The following is a 23,450-nucleotide window of genomic DNA, read 5'->3' as shown; positions in this document are numbered from 1 at the left end:
CATTATCATTGGATTACTAACCAACAATATGTATAATTCGAGTAATATCATACGCTAATACTTTATCAACAACTAAGCAACAACAAAGACGTGAGAAACCCAGCCCAAAAACTTGAACAAGAAAGAAATAAACGAGATCGGGTGAGATGGTAATTCGGGAAAGAAACCGTAACTAATGATGGGTTTTAGTATACTTATAAAGCAAATCATCGTTGCTACAAATTCGGTTATCGTCATCTTTGAACTAGAATAGATATTGAAAACAAAGTATGATTTATTGAGAATTTAAAAATGATCAATTAGAGTGAAGAATTGACAGAAGTAAAAGGCTCTAGTTATAGTTATTGAGTCGATAGCTAGCGTCGATTTATTGACGACTTAACTGACTGTAAGAGTCTAAATCAAATTTCAGGCAGGATTTAAAACCCATGAAAATTTGATTTTACCATTTTCATGGCGTCTCAATTTTATTTTTAATTCAATTTTATTTTTTTAAAAACTTTTTTCCTACTTATTGGCCGGAGGTCCACTCGGAAGCAATCTCTCTATCCGTCGAACAGAGAGAGATGACTTTCTCTACTTTTGAGAGTGTTTTCACTCTAAGTGGAGAAATGACTTGTCTTTATTTCCGGATAGGGGAAGGATTGTCTACATCTCACTTCTCCATACACCACTTATGTGGTATTGGGTTTTGTTGTTGTTGTTGAATTGACAGAAGTAAGAAAGTAAGTTACCTTTTTTGATGTTGACTTAAAATACATACAATTATAAAATATTAAATAATATAATTATAAACAAGTGTTTGTGTGAACACAGTTCTCTTAAAACATATTTCGAGCCTGTTACTTGATGTAAGTCACTTAATGTCTGTTACTTAAGGTACGAGGACCTAAGCATTTGGATGAGCTCTTTACTTAATCAAAAGCATCATTTTGGTTTTGGATACTTCATTAAAACCGGAAATTTTAAACAAATATTATAATGTATGTATGTATATATTATAATTTAAAGTATCATATTGACTCTGTTGTTATTCAAAGTACCACTCAATTATCATCATCAAAGATCTAAGCTTTCCCACATTTTCATCTACAAGTAAACAAACCTTCCCTGAATTCTGGAGCATCACAAACTCCATGTATTAACTTAAATAGTAAAGTAAAGATGGTAGATCAATTATAATGACATGATAACCAGATTAACCGCACCATCTGATCATCCTGGAAAACCATAAATTATGGATTAAACACTTGGTTAATATGCAATTACCTCCATGATTATACTATAATTGACGTTGTAAGTTGATTTTTACGAGGGTTTGAGGATCGTTCAGGTTCCATTTCTAAATCTGGCAACCAATAGTTTTGACACATATTTGTTTTCATATAAAGTGATTCAACCAAAGGAAGACTCTCTTTCATATAAAACTAGAATCAATAACAAGAAGGTACTCCAAGGACATAACTTTTAAAACAAAATGAATCCGTGTCTACACATAAAACTCCAACAAGATACAATTAACAGAGATAATAGAAAATAAAGTAGATAGGTTTTCAAGTTCCATTTCATGATAATTGATAATGAGATTCTACTAAATGAAGTTCTAATAAGCGAGTACGTGGGAAATCAAAAACTTGCATGAAGATTAACGCTATGCAATAAGATCTTGAAAGCAGACATTTAGCTTGCTTTGGTCTGCACTAAATTGGATCTTCATGCACTCCATTATTTCACATATAACAGTGTTAGCCTCTGCAATCAGACTAATAAAAGGTGCAAGAACCATATCTCTTTTTGATGCAGGAATTTGCACAATTTTACCTTGAATAAATTCCAACCTTGTAACGATGTCATCAATTTTTGATTTCCCTAAGTCAATCTCCAATTTCATATCTATCCACCAGCTCTTAATTGGTGCTGTCAAGCCCCAAAAGTGATGTTGCATTTGTGTCCCTTGTTGTGCCATCTGGTTCTCAACTTGCGGTTTATCTTGACCTATACGAGCCATATTCCTCTGTATACCAAGTTTCTCTCTCTTTAGCCACACCCGAGAGTTTGCAATGAAGTCACGTAAGCATCTAGCCATTGACAAACATCTAGCCTCCTGCAGCACTCATAACAACAATTTCCATTTGTCATCATAAATTCTTATATCAATAATTCAATATGCATATATCACACTTGTGATTCAAGAATACATTTATGCACAAAAAAAGTTGTCATTACTGTAAAACAACAAAATGAAAACATGTTAGAGAATGAAAAATTTATTCTTCAAAAACAAAATCTAACCATCTAGAACGTAAGCTTGAAATCTCAATCTCAACCGCAACCCACTTAAACTCGATCAATCAACGCAATATTTCTCTCGGTGAAAATATCTCATGTCATGATAAAACACGTTTGCTAACCACTGAAAAAACAAAGACTTGAACCTGTTTTTTAATAGACTCAAATACAGCAGTCAAACTAAATTCTAATAAAAAAAACACACTGTTTCAGCTTGAAGATATACGACAGACTGAGATAAAGGCTGATCAGGTGACCTAAACTCGTTAAGTTCAGTTCTATTAAAATGTAAGACGAGGGTATAAGCGATATGCCGATTACGTTTCATTAATCTTTACAACTTTAAGTAACAACAATAAATAATCATGGCAGATAAGCATTTATAATGGTGTAAAATGTACATACCTCACGTGGGATCATAGTAAACGCAGCACCCGGAGAATGACTTAGAAAATAGTTTTTGACTTTAGTAGACATAGATCTTTTCCGATCAATATCTAAATTTTCTGGATAAATCTTTAAACTCCTTAAGTTAGCAAACGGAGAAGGTTGCTGTGATATCAATTTCGATTGAGAGGAAAGAAACTGCAAAAGGATTATCATAAGATAATCACAGACAGAAAGAGTTAATGCCAATTTCCTCGTTACGTGTACAAAAATTCATCAATGAATATTAGTACGTTGTTATTCAGATGCCAAATCTTAACAATAATGATATATTAACATAAAGAACTACATACCTCAACGAGTTCCAAGTTAACTGTCAGAAATTTGACAGTGATGAGCTGTTGATAAAAACTGACAATTTTATGCACATCCCCCTTTTCAAGATTTTCAATACAAAGATTCATGGTCTCCAATAAAGGAAAACCATCTGCAGAGACATCCAAAGGATTAAAACCTTTAAAATGAAAGTATACAAGTTCAGGTGCAGAAATAAGATGTTTACGTCCGCAGTCCCTAATGATAAGATTCACCAGTTTAGGTGCTACCACATTTACAACCTTCCCATCTCCATATTCAAGCGCGAGTTTAGAAATTGTGGGATGACTTATATAAAAACCATCCAATCCCTTCACCTCACAGTGTATCAAGGTGAGATTCTGCAAGTTTATGCACTTGGAAAAAAGACCAACGCCCTTACGATCAGTATCATCATCATCATAAAATGTGACATAATCAAGATATAATGTTGTTAAAGCTAGGAGCTCCCATGTTGATGCACAGATTAACAAGTGACCGTATTGAGAGCCTGTCAAGGTGAGATGTTTGAGGGACTCAGAACTAAAGAGGGACAGGGGGAAATCACAGTTGCTAGAGGACAGACGTGTAAGAGCCATACGTTCGACATGGTTAGAGAATGCGTATTCCATAATTGTTTTGACATGAGCCGACTCACACATATCACAACCGAGATTGATTGAAGAAACTTAAACTTGAGTGTTACGACGGGACAACACATTCATAGCAAATTTGATAAATCTTCTAAGAAAGAAATCCTCTTTGTCATCGATGTAGAAATCCTCGCTTGAGAAATTGAGATAAGGCAACGAAGTCCAAACATACCTCCATCTAGATGATAATGCACTCATGCTAATAACCTCTTGAATGTCAATAAAAGAGAGGATCTTATGAATAAGTTCGTCTGGTAAGCTACTTAATCTATCACCTTCTACATTTGTTCTCATTTTACTATGCCTAGAATCCATTCCCTACCACTAATCACCTTAATACAAATATGAAATCGAACACAGATTGCTAAACCATCGTCTTGCCTTCTCTTATCATCTTCAAAGGCTGCAATTTAATAGCATGTAACAATTAGAATAAACGCTGTTGACTTGAGTACTTAAATTAATTGTTCATATCCGTGAATTTCAACTACATATGAGTGGATTATATATATATATATATATATATATATATATATATATATATATATATATATATATATATATATATATATATAATATATATATTTGTGGCAGTGGTGTATGTACTTGCATTTTTAACTAGTAATTTGCATTTAGTATACAATTATGAATCATTACTAATAGTTCTGCAGATTTCACATTATATTCATCCGTGTCAGATGATGTCAAATTGAATAATATCATCCAACAACATCATCACACTATATCGAAACATACTTTTATATTACATCTATCTATCCTGAATAATAAAAATAATAAAAACTAGCAGTAGTAAACTAAGAGACGTAAAACCGAATATACGATACATAATATGTAAATCAGTAAACAACAATTCGAAGAAACCACATGATGTCATTTTGAATAATATCAAGCAACAACATCATTACACTATATCAAAATTCAAAACGTACATTCTCAAGGTAATCATATATAACTACATATATCTATCCTGAACAATAAAAATCATAATAACTAGTAAACTAATAAAGTAATAAGAGACTAAAAACAGAAGATACGGTACATAATATGTAAATTAGTAAACAAAAATTTGAAGAAACCACAACAGGAGTTAAGAGATTGGACTCGGTTCACTACATACAAAAATGTTAAGAGATAAAATACCTTTGATGAAAAGGTTTCAATTGATGAATTGAACAAGATGAAGTAAAATCGAGTGTCGTTGCCGTTGCGTCGTCGTAATTTTGATTTAGGGTTTAAATGTCATAAAATGTGGGACACAATCAGGGCGAGAAAAAAATCCGCAATCATCGGTAACCGCCCCGTGATGCATTATCCAGTAAAATCCGATCAATTAAACTCACTTAACTTTCGAGTTACTTAATATACGGAAATACGTACTCCGTAATCAATTAACATTAACATTAACACTTACATACATTGTGATGGAAAGTGTATAGTTTCAATTATTTTGAGTTTGCGTTCACACCCTCAACTTCGGCTACATTTATACAACGACCCCTCAAGTTTACATTTTTTCAGAGGTTAAAAGTGTAAATATATAATTTTATTACAATAAAAGAAAGTAATTCCACCCGAATTTATAACGGTACATATCTTCTCGCTCGGTGCGAGTTAAATTTTTCCGAGACCACCGTTTAATTCGTAAAAATCTTACGAACCCAACGGGACTAACTATACGCGAAACGGACAATTTTTGAAAAAACACTAAACAACGACAACCCGTAACTTCCCGCTCACCACGAGTTAAATTTTTTCGACGGCAGCGTCAGACTCGAAATAATTTATGAATAAAACGAAACTAACCACGTTCGAAACGGACACTTTTTAAAAAACGCTAAATACAACGACAACCCGTATCTTTCTGCTTGCCGCGAGTTAAATTTTTCCGACAGCACCGTTACACTCGAAAAAATTTATTGAACAAAACAAAACTAACTACGTTCGAAACGGATACTTTTTAATAAACGCTTAACACAACGACATCTAAAACGGCGCTTAACACATGTGACGTGTTCCCCTCTGTAAATACACAACGCTACGTTAAATATGAATACGCAACTCGAAAGCTCCCGCCGCAACGCGCGGGCCGGTGCGGACTAGTTAATCATTAATCATGACTTACTATTAACTTACGTATTACAATTTCTTATTATTATAATAAGTAGACAAAATTGAGCTCAGAAATAAACAAAATTGCGCCAAGAGTACCTGTGGTTTGTTCCATAAAGCTTCCTAAGTTCAAAACTATTTTTATAACATTGGGAGTCCTTGTAGTATGCAAGCGCTGCACCGCAGTGGCGGCACGGGAATTTTTTTTTCACCGGGGCAAAAATGTTTTTTTGGACAAAATATGGCAGTTTTGGGGCAAACAATTAAGGTTTTTAGGCAAATTATGAAGATTTTTGGGCAAAAGTTGAAGGTTTTTTGGCAAAATTTGAAGGTTTTTGGGCAAAAGTCGGAGATTTTTGGGCAAAATTTGAAGGTTTGGGCACAAAATATGTAAGTTTTGGAGAAAAAAATATCCACCGGAGGCAAAGTCAAAAAATCCAAAATTTTTACACTAAAAAAAATCCACCGGGGGCCGGCGCCCCCCTCTGTCCCCATGTAGTTTCGCCTATGGCTGCACGGGGAGTCCTATCTATTTAAAAGTCATGTTAACTGATGGCACATGCTGAAGCATGTGACGGCATTATTGTCAATTCTAATTTGGCATCACTTTTAACTAGCTAACGTTGTTACAAGTTATAGCATCATCTCAACATGGAAAACACTTGAAACCTTCTAATCCAACCGAAACGAAAATGAAAACCACTTGAAACCTTATAATAACACTCGAAAACATCCAAAAACACGATGAAAGCCATCTGAAACTACCCTGAACACCGATTAGGACCACCTAAAAACCACCATCCGAAAACCACCACCCAAAAACCACCACCCAAAACCACCTAACATCCTTTGCACGCCTCGAACTAAAGATCCTCCCGAAATTACCACCTTCACGACCTTAATCTACCTAAAAAGAAAACTAAAAAATACCGATCCAAAACAGAAATTCAATAAAAACTTGCCGAAGGAAATTAAAGTAGATGAGTATAAACAGAGAAGAGATGAGAGAGGGAGTATTTGTGGACCGCCTGCTAAAGTCGACGGTAGGAGGTGCGAAGGCTCTTGTATGTAATTATGGTAGAAAAGTAATTTTAGAGGCTTTATTCAAGAGTTAAGTATGTCTAATAGATAGTGTTACTTCAATTGGTAAAAATAGTAGTGACTGTGTTACTTCAATTGGTAAAAATAGTAGTGACTGAAATGTGTAGATAAATAAAGTAAATACAAAATTGCACTATTGGTCCTTCATCTTTGTATCAAATGACACAGTTAACCTTTTTTGACTTTGTTGACCCTCATTTATCAACTTTCGACACGGATGATCCCGTCACTAACTTTTGTTAGTTTTTAACCGTTAAAGTGACTTGATGTGCACACATGTGAGGATATTTTTGTCATTATATCAGCCTTCATCATCTCCATCTTCATCTTCATTTTCTATCCTTAACAATAATCATAAACCCTGAGTATTAACACCTAAAAATTATCAACACTTAGGTCAATTTGATCATCTTTGGTTAACTATTATGATAAATATAGTTTGTTTTAGAGCTGCAAATTTAATTTTTTAACTTTAAGTTACCATTACTGTTTGAATCGCGAGTGTTAAACAATATAGATGCAACCTTAAGTTGCTGCTATTTTCAACTTGCATGTTACATTGACCCATTTCAGGTATGTTCTGTTGACCCATTCCGGGTATGTTCTGTTGACCCATTTTAGGTTATACCTCAAGGCTGTAGAATCCTAGGTGGATTACAACTGAAATCGTGCCTCAATATGATCTGCTTGGTTACAATTAAAATCGTGCCTCAAATTACTTTTCTTATTTGGTTAAGTGTCGATAATTTTTAGGTGTTAATACTTAGGGTTTATGATTTTTGATAAAGATAGAAGATGTAGATGAAGATGAATAAGGATGATAGAATGACGATTATACCCTCATGTGTGTCGCACATGAGGTCACTTAACGGGCGAATACTAACAAAAGTTAGTGACAGGGCCGTCCATGTCAAAAGTTGATAAATGAGGGTCAACGACGTAAAAAAAAGAAAAAGATTACATGTGTCGTTTAATATAAAGATGAAGGATCAACAGTGCAATTTTGTCTTAAGTAAATTACCTTATCTAGAATAATAATAAGTGAGCTACAAAGGAAAAGGCAAAATTGGTCTATTTTTTTTTTCTTTTCTTTTTGACAAATTTAACGAAACTTTATATTAACCATGATGATTTCATCAGAAATGATAGAGCCTAACCGAGAGAATATAACGGAAACCGCCGAGGCTCCTTGCAAGAAAACCACACGCCTACCCAACTAAGGAAACTATATGGAGACGAGCCTTGACTTAGCAAAACGAAAACACGACACAAAAGCGTCTACAAAACACCAACTACGGCAAACAACAACCAAAACAATCACCTAAACAAAACAAAACACACCAAACACATTCACCATACAAAATAAGCAAACCAAATCACAAACCAAAAGAAAGAAAGCTAACAACAGCCATTCTTGTCCACCACACCTGATATGAAATGAAAACTACACAAACACGTCCAAGTTTGATTTGGCCAGATACATACTTTTGTATCTACGTCTTGTGTAGGGCATGGTTAATCTTCTAGCTATCGTTCTAATTTTACAAATTTATCATATGTCCGCGAAGAAACAATACCCCCAACTTTTAGCTGATTTTAGTTGAGATTTGATCATTAAAGTCAATAACTAGTTCTATAAAAGAATTTAAATTATCCCATAACAAATCTATGATTATCGGTTGAAAAAAAAAATTCTAAAAGAATAACGCCTAAGTATCAAGACTCTAAACAAGAGTTCGCAGCATATGAAGAAGATGCAAGGAGCTATATTAATCTTAGTTTCCCATGATAGCAGCAAAACATTACATACATGAATGTTAAGATTTATTGATGGCGGATTTTCGACCTTTAGCCTTGGAAGTGCACAAGGTAGCTAGTTGAATTTTGCATGGATACCTGAAAAAACAATATACATATGGAACCAACAGTTGGCAAAAACATAAAACTTTAGTAAAATTTGTATATATAAAAGATCAAGAACATACAAATAAAATATGCTAAGAATATAGCTCTGATGTTGAAGCAAGCTCATGAAAGTACTCACTGAAACTGATTCCCTGCATATCACATTCGATCATCATCTGATTATATATGTCTTTCACGACAGTAATGGCTTCTGCACACAAACTAGAAAAACATGCTTGCATTTCAGCCCCTTTTGACATAGGTAGCTTTTTCAGTGCTTCTTTAATCTCCTTCAAGTCTTTAATGATGTCAATAGTCTTGCATCTCGCTATCTCAAAAGAATAGTTCCAACATTTATTGACATGTACCACCCTTCCCCAATAGTGTAGTTGATAATTAAGTTGTGCCTTCTCTTGTTCAAGGTTCTTTGCCCTGTTACTCTCGGACATATCTTTCTCCATCTCAAGACGCACCTTCAAACTTTTAATTAGATTTTGAGCTGATTTCACATTCATCACAACTCTAAGTTCCTGCAGTATATCAATGTACACTAGTTCACTAGATTACACCCTAACAAATGAAGGCGTAAAGCGACGATACTTGAAAGCAAGGTTGTAAAAGTCGCTAACCAGGAACTAGTCAGTCGGGACCTTGTAGGAACTAATCGGCCAGGTCGGTGTCTAGTCGGACTTTGACTGCATTTGGCCTAATAAATCCGACTTTGGCCAACTAAATTAGACTTTTAACAACTTTGATTGAATAAATCGCCAAAGTTGAAGACTAATTGGGGAGTATCCGACTACTTCACTATTCCAAATAGTCGGGACTAGCAGAAGGGTTAAATTACTGCATCACTTTCTGGCCTTTTATTTTTTACAGCTTAGCGATAAGTATGACGAATGACATATAAAATATATACGACATGGATTTCATACCTCACGTGTAACCATTGTGAAGGTGGCACTTGGAGAACTATTTAACAGATAGCTTATGACTTCATTAATATTTGCTTTCTTTTTGTCTTGATCCTCCAAATCTACCCTTCTTGGATGAATCTTCAATATCTTTAAGTTAGCAAACGGAGAAGGATGATCTGAAATCAGTTCCATGTTTGAAGAAAGAAGCTGCACATAACAATATTAAGACAGCAGGAACACTCAAGGGAGTCTTTATAATCGAACTTATATATGTTAGAAAACAGGGTATGAAATTGATAATCCTATTGGTTCTTGAATCGATTCACAACACTTGTTCAATTTATTATTTCGACCCTACAAGCTTCGGGTATCACGAAATCCTAATCGGGTTAATACAAGAACGAATCTAAAGTATTAGAGAGGATGTGATGTATGTGATATCAAGTATGGGCTAGAATATGTTACCAGCAGCCCAGCAGGCCCAGTAACTTTGTGTAACTATATTTTGGACTCTAACTTCAAGCCCAAATTAAGATTCGAATATATGGATAAAAAGAGTGGCCCTTCTTTTGTGCGTAGTGGCCAAAAATAATGAATGGATAGAAACAGTTGGTCAATATGAAGAATAAGGAATGTTATATTTATCCAAAATAAAAAATAAGTGATTGTTTTATGTTTATCTAATTCTATTGTTTCCGTATTTTGCTATTTAAATACTCATGGGTTTCTGTACATGAGTTGGAGTTGATTTTGATTTTGAATAAACAGTTGCAAGCCTTTAGGCTTTATTATTTTGGGCGTATAACAGCCATTGTTTGGCTTTTGTTAATTGCTTGCAAAATTACAATCAATTGTCATTTTTCCGTTTGGCCACGTTTTTACATTAGGATGTGTGTGTTCTGTGTTCGCCAATGAAAAGCAAGTGACTGATTTCTGGAGGGAAAATCCGTTATAATCGGTTGGGGAAACCAAAGGGTGTAACCCTTCATTTGGCGGGAAAAGTCGCTAACCAAAATGACGCGACTGTTGGTGTCTGAGCGGTACCCCAACCAGGGGCGCTTCCCCTTGGAGCCCGCAAGGGGTGCGGCCCCTTGAACCCCACTATTTTTTCGACAGTATCTGGTAAGCTTTTACGGGTGCACTCCACACTCTCCAAAACCGTTAGTATGTGACTAGATAACTCGTGGTATTCAAGTAAATCCGAATGATTGTTAGATGACACTAAAATCACCAATAATATATAAACAAGTTTATTCAACATATTTTTATTGTAGTTGTAAGATGCAATAATAAACATCAATGACTAATATAAAGATTACCTCAATAATTTCCAAGTTAAGTGTCAGAAATTTGACACTTTGAAACTTCTGAAACAGATTAACAATTGCATCAGCATCTGCATAGCCTTGACTTAATACACAAACATCCACCCGATCCAAACAATGAAAATTATCTTCTGTAGGTGCCAAAGCATGATAACCACTATATTGCAAGGATGCAAGTTTGGGTGCCGTAATCACATAATCAACACATGACAAATTCTTTATAACGAGGTTCTTGAGTTGAGGGGTATCCACAATGATAAACACGTAACTCCAGTGATTATTTTCTAGAGTGAGATCAGATAATTGAGGATAGCGAATTTCCAAAATCTTTGATACATTAAAATTGCACATTTTCAAGGTGAGATGTTTCAAGTTTTCACAATTTGAAAATAGACAATGTGTCGACTTGTTAGCATTGTCATCATAACACAAAGAGACTGAATGAAGATTTATTGTTGTTAAGGCTGGGAAGTTTAAAGTCGGTGTCATATTGAGTTGAGGTGTCGTAATCAGACAATCCACACGTGACAAATTCTTTATAACGAGATTTTTTAGTTGAGGTGTATCCACAATGATAAACTCATAACTCCAGTGATTATTTTCAAGGGTGAGATCAGATAATTGAGGATGACGAATTTCCAAAATCTTTGATTCTTCAAAATAGCACATTTTTAATGTGAGGTGTTTCAAGTTTGCACACTTTGAAAATAGACAATGCGACGACTTGTTAGCATTGTCATTATAACACAAAGAAACTGAAAGAAGATTTAATGTTGTTAAGGCTGGGAGATTCAAAGTCGATGTGGTTTTGAGGTTATATAAACTAAGATGCTTGAGAGAATCAGAACGAAACAGAGAAAGAGGAAATTCAAAACTGTTATGGAGCAAGAATCCAAAATCAAGTAGTGGGATATTTTGAAATAATATGTATCTAATTAATTCTGCTATATACATTTCGCTAACATCTCCACATACACGGAACTTGATTGATGCTACTTTTATTTGATTATTTCGCCAAGAAAGAACACGAGTCACGAAGTTGGAGAAACTGGTAAGCGTAAAGAAATCGTCTGTTGAGAAATAGAGATAAGGCATTGAAATCCAGAAATACCTCCATTTAGATGATAACACGCTGATTCTGATAGCATGTTTGACGCTGATAAAAGATAGAATTCTATGAATAAGATGATCTGCCAAGTTGCTCAGCCTATCAACCTCAACATTCATTTTCTTTAACAATCCTGCCAATTGCTTAACGGTAATTATAAACGTGCGTTTCTTACCAACGCTGCAAATTGTAAGATGTAACAATCAGAACTCAAAACAGGCTACAAAATACAAAAGATACAAGTGGTGTTACATAACTGAACTGTCATCGGAGCCCTTAATCGCTGCAATTTGTTAGAATGCAACGATTATATTTCAAAACATGCTTAAAAACTATAGATACAAGTGGTGTTACATAATTGAATTATCATTGTGCCCTAATTTGATGCAATTTGTTAGATTATATGCACCGATCATATTTCAAACATGCTTAGAAAACTATAAATACTGTGGTCTTACATGATTGAATTATCATCAAATAAGATCAAATGCAACAACTACTATGCTAAAAAAAACAATAGATATACAATCGAATCATCATCATGCTTTTGATAGCTACATCATGTTAAAATGCAACAGTTATAATTTAGAACAACCTAAATAATATATAAATACAAGGTGTTACATTATGAAACAGTATTTAGAGTGACACCTAGAAGACATATACTACTAAAACAGAGGTTTCATGTTTGGTAATTTAATAATTAATGATGATAGATAATGTTAATGACGTACTTATATGAGGAGATTGATGCGATCACAGGCCTGATGAAGAAGAAACGCAGGGGCGATTATCAGCGTAAAATAATAACCCTAACAAACTCAGAAAGATAAAAGCAAATACAAATATACTCCGTAATTGGTGTATTTATATTTATTATATTTATTTATTCTATAAATTAATTAATAATAAGTATAAATAGATAAATAATGATGATTAAATAAATAAATACGAGTATAAATAAATAAATAAATAATAAATAAATAAATATAATTAAATCAAAAATAATAAAAAAATGGGCATCTGGTCGACTTTTGTATGAGCTAGTAAAAGTGGCCCATGCGATGCCGCAGAGCCTTTTGAGTTGCATATTCATAGCTAACGTAGCGTTATGTATTTACAGAAGGAAAAACGTTTTGCTACGTGTGTTTTTGGATACACGTAGTTAGTACCTAGTATACCTAATGGCCTATTCGTTTTTAACGTCAGAAAGATTGCGTAAACAAAGGGAAACAGAACCATCGATATGATGTAGGTAGTTTGAGTTGTTTATTGTAGGTGTATGTATAGTATTGAAGATAATCCGAGGTATTTAGCGCTTTTTTAGAAATGTCCGTTTCGCATATAGTTAGTCCGTTGTATTCGAAAGATTTTTTCGAGCTGAACGATGGGTTCGAAAAAATTTAGCTTGCGACGAGCGGTAAGATATGAACCGTTGAAATTTTGGGTGAAGTTTGGTTAAGTTTTTTAATTAAATTAATAAATTTACCGTTTGTACTCCTAATTTGAGGGCTGACTTTGTAAGTTGGTTAAAGTGTGGGGGAGAATTTGTTTTGTTGTTTGGCATGTCGTTTAGAAAGCATGGGAGGGTCAAAACCACCAATCTCCCATGCCTTTTAGACTATTTGTAACGGTCGTGGCGTTTCTTGCTTTTTGCATTTTTTTGACGAGTTGGCCATGTTACTTTTTTTGGTGTAGTGGTGGTGTTTATTTTTTGTGTTAGTTAGGAGTATTGTGATGATGTGTCAAAATATAATTGAGTTAAGTATTAAAAGTGGATAAAAATAATATTTTTAAATTAATAAAAAAATAAAAAACAAGAAACGGGTGTTTCTCTTCCCGTCTCTTTCTCCCGGACGCCGCAGACACGCCAAAGAGTGCCGCACCATTACCTCATGTTTTGACGTTTCATTTGGGCCATGTAAGCAAGTAACCCCGTTACTTAGCTCCTGTTACAACCGGTCTTAGTATATACGATTCATAATAATTAATAATTAATAATTAATAATTAACTAATATATTGTTGGGTTATTACCTAATTATTTGGGTTTCTCAAAATATGAGAAATCTTAATTAGCCTATTGAATTAGGTCCAATACAAGGTTAACATTGTCCTTGTATTATTAGCGCATCATCTTTTTCATTTTCTTTTTTTCTTTTTCTTTTTCTCAATTAGCGCATCATTTATTTCCCGATTTTGAAGATAGTTGGCCAGAGTAGAGGTAATCCCCAGAGATTAAATGATCGGATCGTCAACGTTTTTTGACAGTTAAACAGTTTCATGTTACATGTTAACTAGTTTAACAGTAATATTCTTCAGAGACTGGACGTACGGTCGGATCGTCACCATTTTAACAGATTTTTTAACAATAAAAATGTCATGTTACATGTTAACAATTTCCTCTGTGATATACATGATGCCGTTTTCATTAATTAACATATTTTTTTTCTAAAGATAAATATTTAAAAGTTGCAACAAAGAAAGTATATCCAGTTTGATGAAAGTAAGACGGATTTGACTCTCTTTGTTATAACGTCTCTAACTGTCAATTTGTTTTCAATATATCACTTTGACTCTTTATTTATGAAAACCTTTTTTTGGAAATGAAAACGTTTGTTTTCAGCTGGTCTCAAAAAGCTACCTTCCACGATGCTAGGAAGTGTGTTTTTTGGAAGTGAAAACGTTGGATGTTACCAAGTCATTTGATGAAAACAAAGCCCCGGGGACGAACGGTTTTTCATTATCTTCTAGAAGGGGCAGCGTTTTCTTAAATTAGAGGTACGTAGGTAATGCACCGTATAAGTGATAGCAAAAATTATGATTGCAAATTAAACTCAGTTTTTAAAAAAAGTATATTTTGTTATAAAAAGTTTTTAAAAAGTGTATTTTGACTAATTTCCCTAGAAAATCAAGCACCTAGTAGTACTACTACTACTACAACTGAAGAAATTATCATTGTTCATACTAGTGTGTAAGGGACTTGGGGTAATAAAACCAAAATTGCTTGATCAAATATAAGAGACATTACAAATTAACAAACCAAATCACTTGATCATCCAAACTCTGCATAATGACGGTAATAATAAGTAATAGTAATCTCAATAGTAATAATAATTGATAATCCCATTATACTTTATACTATTAAGATTAAAATAAAAACATGTCAATGATCAACTGATTCCACAAGTGCCAAAAAAAGATACCATGCAGTTCCACAAGTAAGGTTGTTCACTAATGCTTTAGGGTAATAACAAAAAACCTGGGACCTGAAATCAAAACAAAGGGGCAATAACAACAATTAGCAATTGATAATAGTCATAACCAAGTTGTGAATCCAAATTTCAAAAGTAACTTACAATTTGCTAAAACTGTGGCTGCAATGTTGAAGCAAAATTATGAAAACGAATACTTAAACTGCTTTGATCTTCATCAAATTGGTTTTTTACATAATCTGTTATTTTACTCATAACAAAATCAGCCTCTGCACACAAATTAGCATAAGATGGTAAAATTGTAGCTATGTTAGATGCAGGTATCCTTTTCAGCAATTTTTTGATGGGCTTTAACTTTGAAATAATGAGACGCGCTTTTGATTTCCTTATATTAAAGTGTCTATTCAGATTTTTCCACCTCATCTTCGTTGGTGCTTTCGTTCGCCCTATTTGAGCCCAGCTGGTCTCAATATTAACTTTATCTTTATCCAGAAGTACTTGCAATTCGGCCATACGTTTTGTTGCTATAACCTCCTGCATATTTTTTTTTTAGGATTTATAGGATATATCATAACACTCTCCACCAAATGGATGCATCAAGCAAAAAAGTCTACATATATCATAAATAAAAGCTTAGGGTACTTATAGTCTCAAATAGAGAGACTTTTAGTTGAACGGGAAATACCTCAGGAAAGACCATTTTGAAGGTGGCATTTGGTGAACTATCAAGCAAATAGCTTTTGAGTTCACTAGACATCATAGTTACTTTCTCCTTTTGAAGGGCCGAGTCAGAAACGTCTATCGGATAAATCGCTAGACTCTTTAAGTTAGAAAAAGGATAAGGTTGTCGAGATATTAATTCAGTGTGTGAAGAAAGAAGCTGTAGAAAAAGTACATTGTAAATGTGATCTTCATATAGGGTCAATGTTGAGAAGCATTGTAAAAACTTAAGTAAACATGACAAACCATAAAAATACCTCAACAATTTCAAAGCTAAGTGTAAGAGATTTAACACTCTGTAGTTGCTGAAGCAGACACATAAGTCTAGTAGCCACCTTTGCATTGCGAGTGCTAAGATAAAGATCCGCCTTCTCCAATACAGGGAAACCGTCACCGTCAGTATCAATATGAAAAGGATCATAACCTTTACAAACAAAGGATGTAAGGTTGGGTGCAGAAACCCGAAAGTGGCAATTCCCGGAGCATTTGTTTATAGTGAGATTCTCGAGTTTAGGTGCAACCACATTGACAACCTTCACACACCAATGTCCATCTTCAAGTATGAGATTAGATAGTTCAGGATTACAGATGGTAACACCATTCGAACTCCTTGTTTTAAAATTCTTTAATGTGATACTCTTCAAGTTAGCACACTTGGAGAAAACACCAATGTCCTTCTCCGTTTTGTCATCAGATAAAATAACATTATCGAGATGCAATGTTGTTGAGAGAAGACACTTGTACCACATTATTGCGGCCAGACAGAACGTGGGTAACAAATTTGGAGAATACTGAGAACTTAACAAAATCATCACTTGAAAAATCGAGACAATGCATTGAAGTCCAGGTATATTTCCATCTAGATGATAAAACACTTGTTTGGACAACATGTTTCGTGCCAATAAACGAGAGGATTTTGTGAATTAGATCGTCCGGCAAGCTGCTTAGTCTATCAATTCCAACTTTCAATATCTTTTGTTTACGACTAGAATCCATTACCCCCCAATTTACCTAAATACAATTAGTCATACATATATTAGATATCGTCTATTGAAACAATATTTTAGGATCTTTCAGTGTTTTAATAGCAATGTTCACATGTATAATCAAAATTTATCATGTTTTCTTTTTTTAACTCCAAAAGTTGCAATCTGATAATGAAACAATAAGAACATGCTTAAAATTCTTTATGTAAATTCATGTAGGTATAAAAACATATATATGTATACATATGATAAATATTACTCTATATGAACATACTTAAAACTCTTTTTGAATAATAAGATCCTTTTAAAAAGCTTTACCTAAATGATAAAACCTAGAAAATTGCTCAGAATCGAAAACTTAAATTAAAAACCCTAACCTGTAAGAAACGATGATCTGGCAGAGATGGCAATTTAATCAAGTCTGTTAGCTTTTGATTTCGACTGCGTGTTTGCCCCCTCTTCTTTTTAATTGAATATCGGCTTGCTTAATATAATTAGTGCAGCACCCATATAATTTAATTAATTATAATTAAAATAAGTATAAATAATCTTTATTTATTATTTATATTTCTTTTCTTCCTGTCCAAAATTCTCTCACGGCCCATCCATATATCGATATTAGTTAAATGGCCCAATGACTGGCTTCTAATAGCTGAACTCCATGTCCCATATTCAACCCTAATTTAATAAACGCCCAATAATAAATAATTAATTATAGCCCACCTGATGTTGCTGTCCAGTTAGTCAGTTACTGATCGGTCCTTCATTACTCTTTTAAGATAGTCATCAAAACATAAATTGTAGATCTAGAGTTTGTGGCTTTTGAATCGCCTAAATCTAAACTTGTATGAGAATGCTATGATCAAAACGATAGAGACGCGCAATATTCACAAAATTCATCACTTTTCACCTTTTTAAGCATCTTTACCCGAAATTCGTCTAACATGCCGTACACATAAAACTAGGGTTGAGCATGGGGTGGTTGGGGGCGGTTAGGGACAAACCCTGCCCCCCATAACCAAACTTCGGTTAATCAATATTTTTAATCATTCGGTTCAGTTAAATAAACCGTTTTGTTTTTTTTTTTTTTTTTTTGAACGGCGATTTTTTGGCATCAGTAGATCATTTATTTCAACGACCCTCATCATTTGCACGTAATACACACGTTCGGGCGGAAACCCGAACCCGATCGACGGAACCCGGGAACACATCCATTCGGGCAGTGGTCCGGGTAGAGGTCCGTGAACGAATCCGGTAAAACCTCCCTATAGGGTCAATATATACCACCATTGTTGGTGTTCAATTGGTTTAAAGAAAATCATGTCATCCATAAGGATCGAACCCATGATCTCTCCATATCCCATGACACAAAGTACATGGGGGGAACCGTTGGGCTATGCCCGCAAGTTTTAAACGGTTTTGTTAATGCGGTGGTTAATTCGGTTAACGTCGAATTAACACAATTAACTCGATTAACCAATTATTACAAAATATCAATAAATTTGCGTTCGACGGGACCAACGTTTTGCATACTAAACTATTAATATTGAAGTTAAACATATTATAATGAACTCGGAACTGTGATCAACTCAAATCATGAACATGGGATCAACTCGAAACTATATATATAAATATCAAACATCTTTAACAATGAAACATATGTAAATATCAAACATATTTAACAATGAACTGTGATCAACTCTTACAAGTTCTATATTAAGGGAGTTGATAATTTTCCTTGTCTTTCATTCAACATAAGAGAGTACATTTATACATCAACTGTGATTAGCTAACTAAGGAAATTATGATAATATGGCCGTGATTTATGCACATATAATAAGACAATTTCTGTACAAGGATAACTATGCAATTAATGTGTGTTGAACGTTGATTGTGACTATTACTCCCCCGCAGTTGAAGCTATCGGTTTCCGTCTGCAAAGACTGGAACGAAACTCGTTGAAAAGTAACAGTGGTAACCCATTAGTAAAAATGTCGGCTATTTGAAATCTTATTGGAACGTGTACGATGTGCATACTTGACCGCGTGAGACTTTTTCCCGGACAAAATGGATGTCGAGCTCTATATATATATATAGTCCTTTGATGTTACCAGACAAATAGATGGCACTTACATTGTCGCAAAACACGATGGTGGCTTTCATGATTGGACACATGAGCTCAAGTAATAGATTGCGTAACAAACAAGATTCGGCAACCACATTTGCAACTCCGCGGTACTCGACTTCGGCACTTGATCTTGAAACTGTCAGTTGTCTTTTTGATGACCAAGAGATTGAATTATCACCCTAGTAAATACAATATCTGGAATTGGACCGATGAGTGTCGGGGCAACCAGCCCGGTCGACATCTGTATACGAAACAAGTGCATGAGAAGATGACATGGAAATAAACAACAACCCGAGAGATAGAGTTCCTTGAATGTATCTGATGATGCGTTTAAGAGCAACATGTGAGAGTCATGTGGAGAATGAATGTGAAACCCTAACCTGTCAGGAACAATCAATGAGGCAGAGATGGCAATTATATCGAGTCTGTTAGATTGTGCCTACACTTGGCGGCAGTAGCAGCAATTCATCACCAGTGATTTGTATTAGACGTAGGCATAAAAGAAACGGGTCGGGTGCAATTGAGTCTTTTCATATTCTATTCTAGGTCGCTCAAAATCAAAAATAGTTTTGAGCAATAAAAAAAACAAAGAGTAGTAAAAACGACATTATTCTTCTTTTAGTTACGGATCCTATGTTTCGCTCATATTGTTTGTTTTATTTTTCGTTTTTGAGTTTATTTGTTATGTTGTGAGCCCGAGCTTTTAGTATTTTGTGTAATTGATCTAGTATGTGCTTTCGTTGATCTTCGGATGTATACCGGGCTTCATCTCTTGAATGAAGTTTTCCCTCGTGTTATAAAGTTCTAAGTATTTTCTCGCCAAAAAATGTGACATTATTCTATTAAAAATAGTTAACAAATCACAACTTATACTTTAGAAATTATACAATATAAGACTATTTGTTATGGTAAACACCAACGTTGTGGTGACATAGTAGAATTATGCTGACGTGGCAATGTTTTGGGCAGTATTTGGCACTGTGGTAAATGTTGTGTTGTAGTATTGTGGGTGATGTGGTAAAATATTATTGGCAGTTGGTGAATAAATAGATAAAAAAAAAAACAAAAAAATTCTAGCCAATCAAATAATTCTCTCTTCCGTTGTTAGCTTCGTGGTTCGCCTCACAACTATCAAAAAAAAAAAAAAGAAAAAAAAAAAAGAAATAACGACAGTCCACAAAGTAAAGGCTTGACCGTTGTCATGTTCCATGTATACAACGCGTAGTGTGTGATCAAAACCCCTAAGCGAAGGGCTTTAAAAAAAACACCCTAAGCGAAGTGTTATTTAACTTGTTTAACTTTTAGTCACATATTCTCTTTCTTCGAAAACAATTAATGACATTTTAGTGTTTTTTTTCTTTTTGGAAAAATACTTCGCTCACGAAATATTTACTAAAGTTATTCAGGTATAGAGCTTTCTAGTGAATTGAAAAAAAAAAATTAGAAAAAAAAAAAGCTGAATAAACAAAGTGAATTTTATGTGTGATATGCCAGTATCATTTTCCAGACATTTCTTTTGAAAGATTGTTAATGTTATAGATATATTATTATCAGTATAGATAGATGTTATACGGAGTAACTATTAAAATTTATGAATGTAAGGATTTAGAAAAAACAGAGGAAAAAAAAAAGTACTTGTAATTTAACTTAAAATTTTGACAGTAATCAAATAATAGAAGACTTGATCGTCTTTATTCTGCACGCTGACGGCAACAAAACACCTCCTTGAATGAGTCTACAAATATCACAAGTGAGATGCTGACTATATATTTAAATTTAAATTGTAATGTAATAACAAACCGCTTAAACCAAATACTAAAACAAAAGGACTATAAGGTACCAACAGTTAGCAATTTGATGATAGTTACCACCATGAGTATAGAGAGTCAGAATCTAACAAAAGCCTCTGTTTCTAATCACACTCGATCTTTATAAAATCAGCATGTTATTTTACTTATAATAATGTCAGCCTCTGCGCAAAGATTAGAATAACATGGTTGGATCATAGCCCTGTTTAATTGCGGCAACTTAGTCAATAATCCTTCAAGGTTCTGCAACTTGGCGATAATTAGACGTGCCCTGGCTTTCTTTTGATCAATTTCCATGCGGCTCTCAGTAGTTGTTTTCTCTTTCTCGAGATCATCTTTTACTTGGTCTAAAAGATCCCGTAATTCAGTCAGAAGTTTTTGTGCTGATGTCACATTCTCCACCACCATAATCTCCTGCATGATATATATTATAGAGTTTATACAACACAAATGTTAAATTTCTTACAATCTGGAGCAGATATAGTAGTATAATGCATAGAAGTGAGGAATATAGTTCAAGTGTGTACCTCTCGTAGGCCCATTGTGAAGGAGGCCCGAGGAGAACTATTCTGCAAATAGTTTTTTACTATAGTTGAAATACTTACTTTCTCTTTAGAAAATTCCCACTCAAAAACCTTTTCCGGGTAAATTGTTAAATTCTTTAAGTTTGTAAACGGAAAAGGTTCATGTAAGATTGGCTCATCAGACAAAGAAAGAAGCTGCAAAAACATTTGTAGGAGAAAATTATATATATACAGTTACTATAATCTTCATAATCATATGTACAATACCCCATTTTATCTTTATATTACTATTGCAATTGCATTTACATTTCCATACCCACAGATAAACCAATAACTCAAATACTCTATCACCCACTCATTTTGGTACCAATAAGTTAGCAATAACGAATGATATCTGGAACAGGGCATGTTTCTATATCTATTTATAGCACCATATATGGTTGTACAAAAGTTATTACGATTTGTGATACATAAAAGCTGAAAACAGAAAAACAGTATTAAATAATGCAAATCCATTGGTCACTTACTAGAACTGTCAAATGAAAGATGTCTACCCCTGTAACTCTTGTAACACCCTCAATATGACTATCTCTAAGTGTGTTATTATAATTTTTTTTATCGTAAATAATATAAAGCTAAAAAGCAATGTAAGATGCACATGATAAACATCAATGATTATATCAGTGTACCTCAACAATTTCCAAATTAAGTGTAAGAGATTTGACACAGTATAGATGCTGAAGCAGACACACCATTTGATGTGCCCCAGCATTGTGCGTGTTGTATACGCAAAGATCCGCCTTCTCCAAACAATGGAAACCATCCGTGTTAAGCTCCACAGGATAATAACCTTTACAGACAAAAGAAGCAAGTTCAGGTGCAGAAACCTCAAGCTGAAAATCCTTAGGCACATTTATTATGTTAAGATTCTTGAGCCGAGGTGCAACCAAATGGACTACTTCTACACTACAGTCTCCATCTTCAAGTGTGAAATTCGATAGTAGAGGATGACATATACTTACACTATTTGATTCGAAAGTTTTCAACCCCTTTAAAGTGAGATTCATCAGCTTTGGACATGTAGACGAAAGACATTTGAAGAAGCCAATATCACGGTTGTCTGAAATGAAACAAGTCAAAGAACTGAGGTACAAGGTAGTTAACTCAGGGAGTTCACAACCTGACAATGATCTAATGAAACATCTACTTTGAGTGGTACATGTGTCTTTTATCAAACTGAGATGTTTGAGAGACTGAGAACCAGAGAAATTAAGGGGCATGACAATATTATCATAATCAATCGAGCATATAATAGTCACTTGTGGGATATTGTGGGTAAACACATTCCCAGCACATAAAGGTACCACTTCCTGGAAACTGTAAAAGTAATTCTAGATTGAGACCAAGAAGGTGCTTTGACTAATAAAGTCAATCCAGTTTCGTTCTAGTTTCAAATTACTCATATACATATGCAAATTCTTTCCTTTTAACATTAGGGGCAGGTTAAAGTCAAGAAGAAGGAGTGTGTCGAGAATAAGGAATGATATTAAGTGTTGGAATTGTCAGGAGACTGGGCACTTCCGAAACCAGTGCACTAAGCCAGTAACATCATCAAAGCCAAGGGAAGTTAATGCTGCAGTTGCAACAGATGATTATGATAACGTCCTTGTTTGCTGCATTGAGAATACAATTGATGCGTGGGTTATGGATTCAGGAGCATCGTTTCATGCTACTCCAAGTCCACATTTGATGAAGAATCTACGAACAGGTAATCTTGGTAAAGTTCGTTTGGCTAATGATCATTGTCTTGACATTACAGGGATTGGAGACTTAGAGCTGAAGACCTCTTTGGGCACTAATTGGACCTTGGAAAATGTCCGAGTTATTCCTGGCCTAAAGAAG

At 34.3% G+C, this 23,450-nt stretch overlaps 1 protein-coding gene across 1 annotated transcript; it reads right to left on the bottom strand.

Annotated features, from left to right (window-relative positions):
• Positions 1–1,565: 1,565 nt before the first annotated feature.
• Positions 1,566–3,662, bottom strand: LOC139850031 (uncharacterized). Its single transcript, XM_071839630.1, has 3 exons — positions 3,030–3,662; positions 2,695–2,874; positions 1,566–2,104 (listed from the first exon to the last, which is right to left on the bottom strand). Exons 1-3 carry the CDS (start codon positions 3,660–3,662, stop codon positions 1,652–1,654), a joined length of 1,266 nt encoding a protein of 421 aa, XP_071695731.1. The 3' UTR covers positions 1,566–1,651.
• Between the last annotated feature and the right edge of the window lie 19,788 nt (positions 3,663–23,450).

This window comes from Rutidosis leptorrhynchoides, chromosome 5 (genome assembly GCF_046630445.1).
Source record: "Rutidosis leptorrhynchoides isolate AG116_Rl617_1_P2 chromosome 5, CSIRO_AGI_Rlap_v1, whole genome shotgun sequence".
NCBI classification, from domain to species: Eukaryota; Viridiplantae; Streptophyta; class Magnoliopsida; order Asterales; family Asteraceae; genus Rutidosis; species Rutidosis leptorrhynchoides.
The sequence above is the reverse complement of the archived record's forward strand: the minus strand, read 5'-3'. Positions and strand labels throughout refer to the sequence as shown.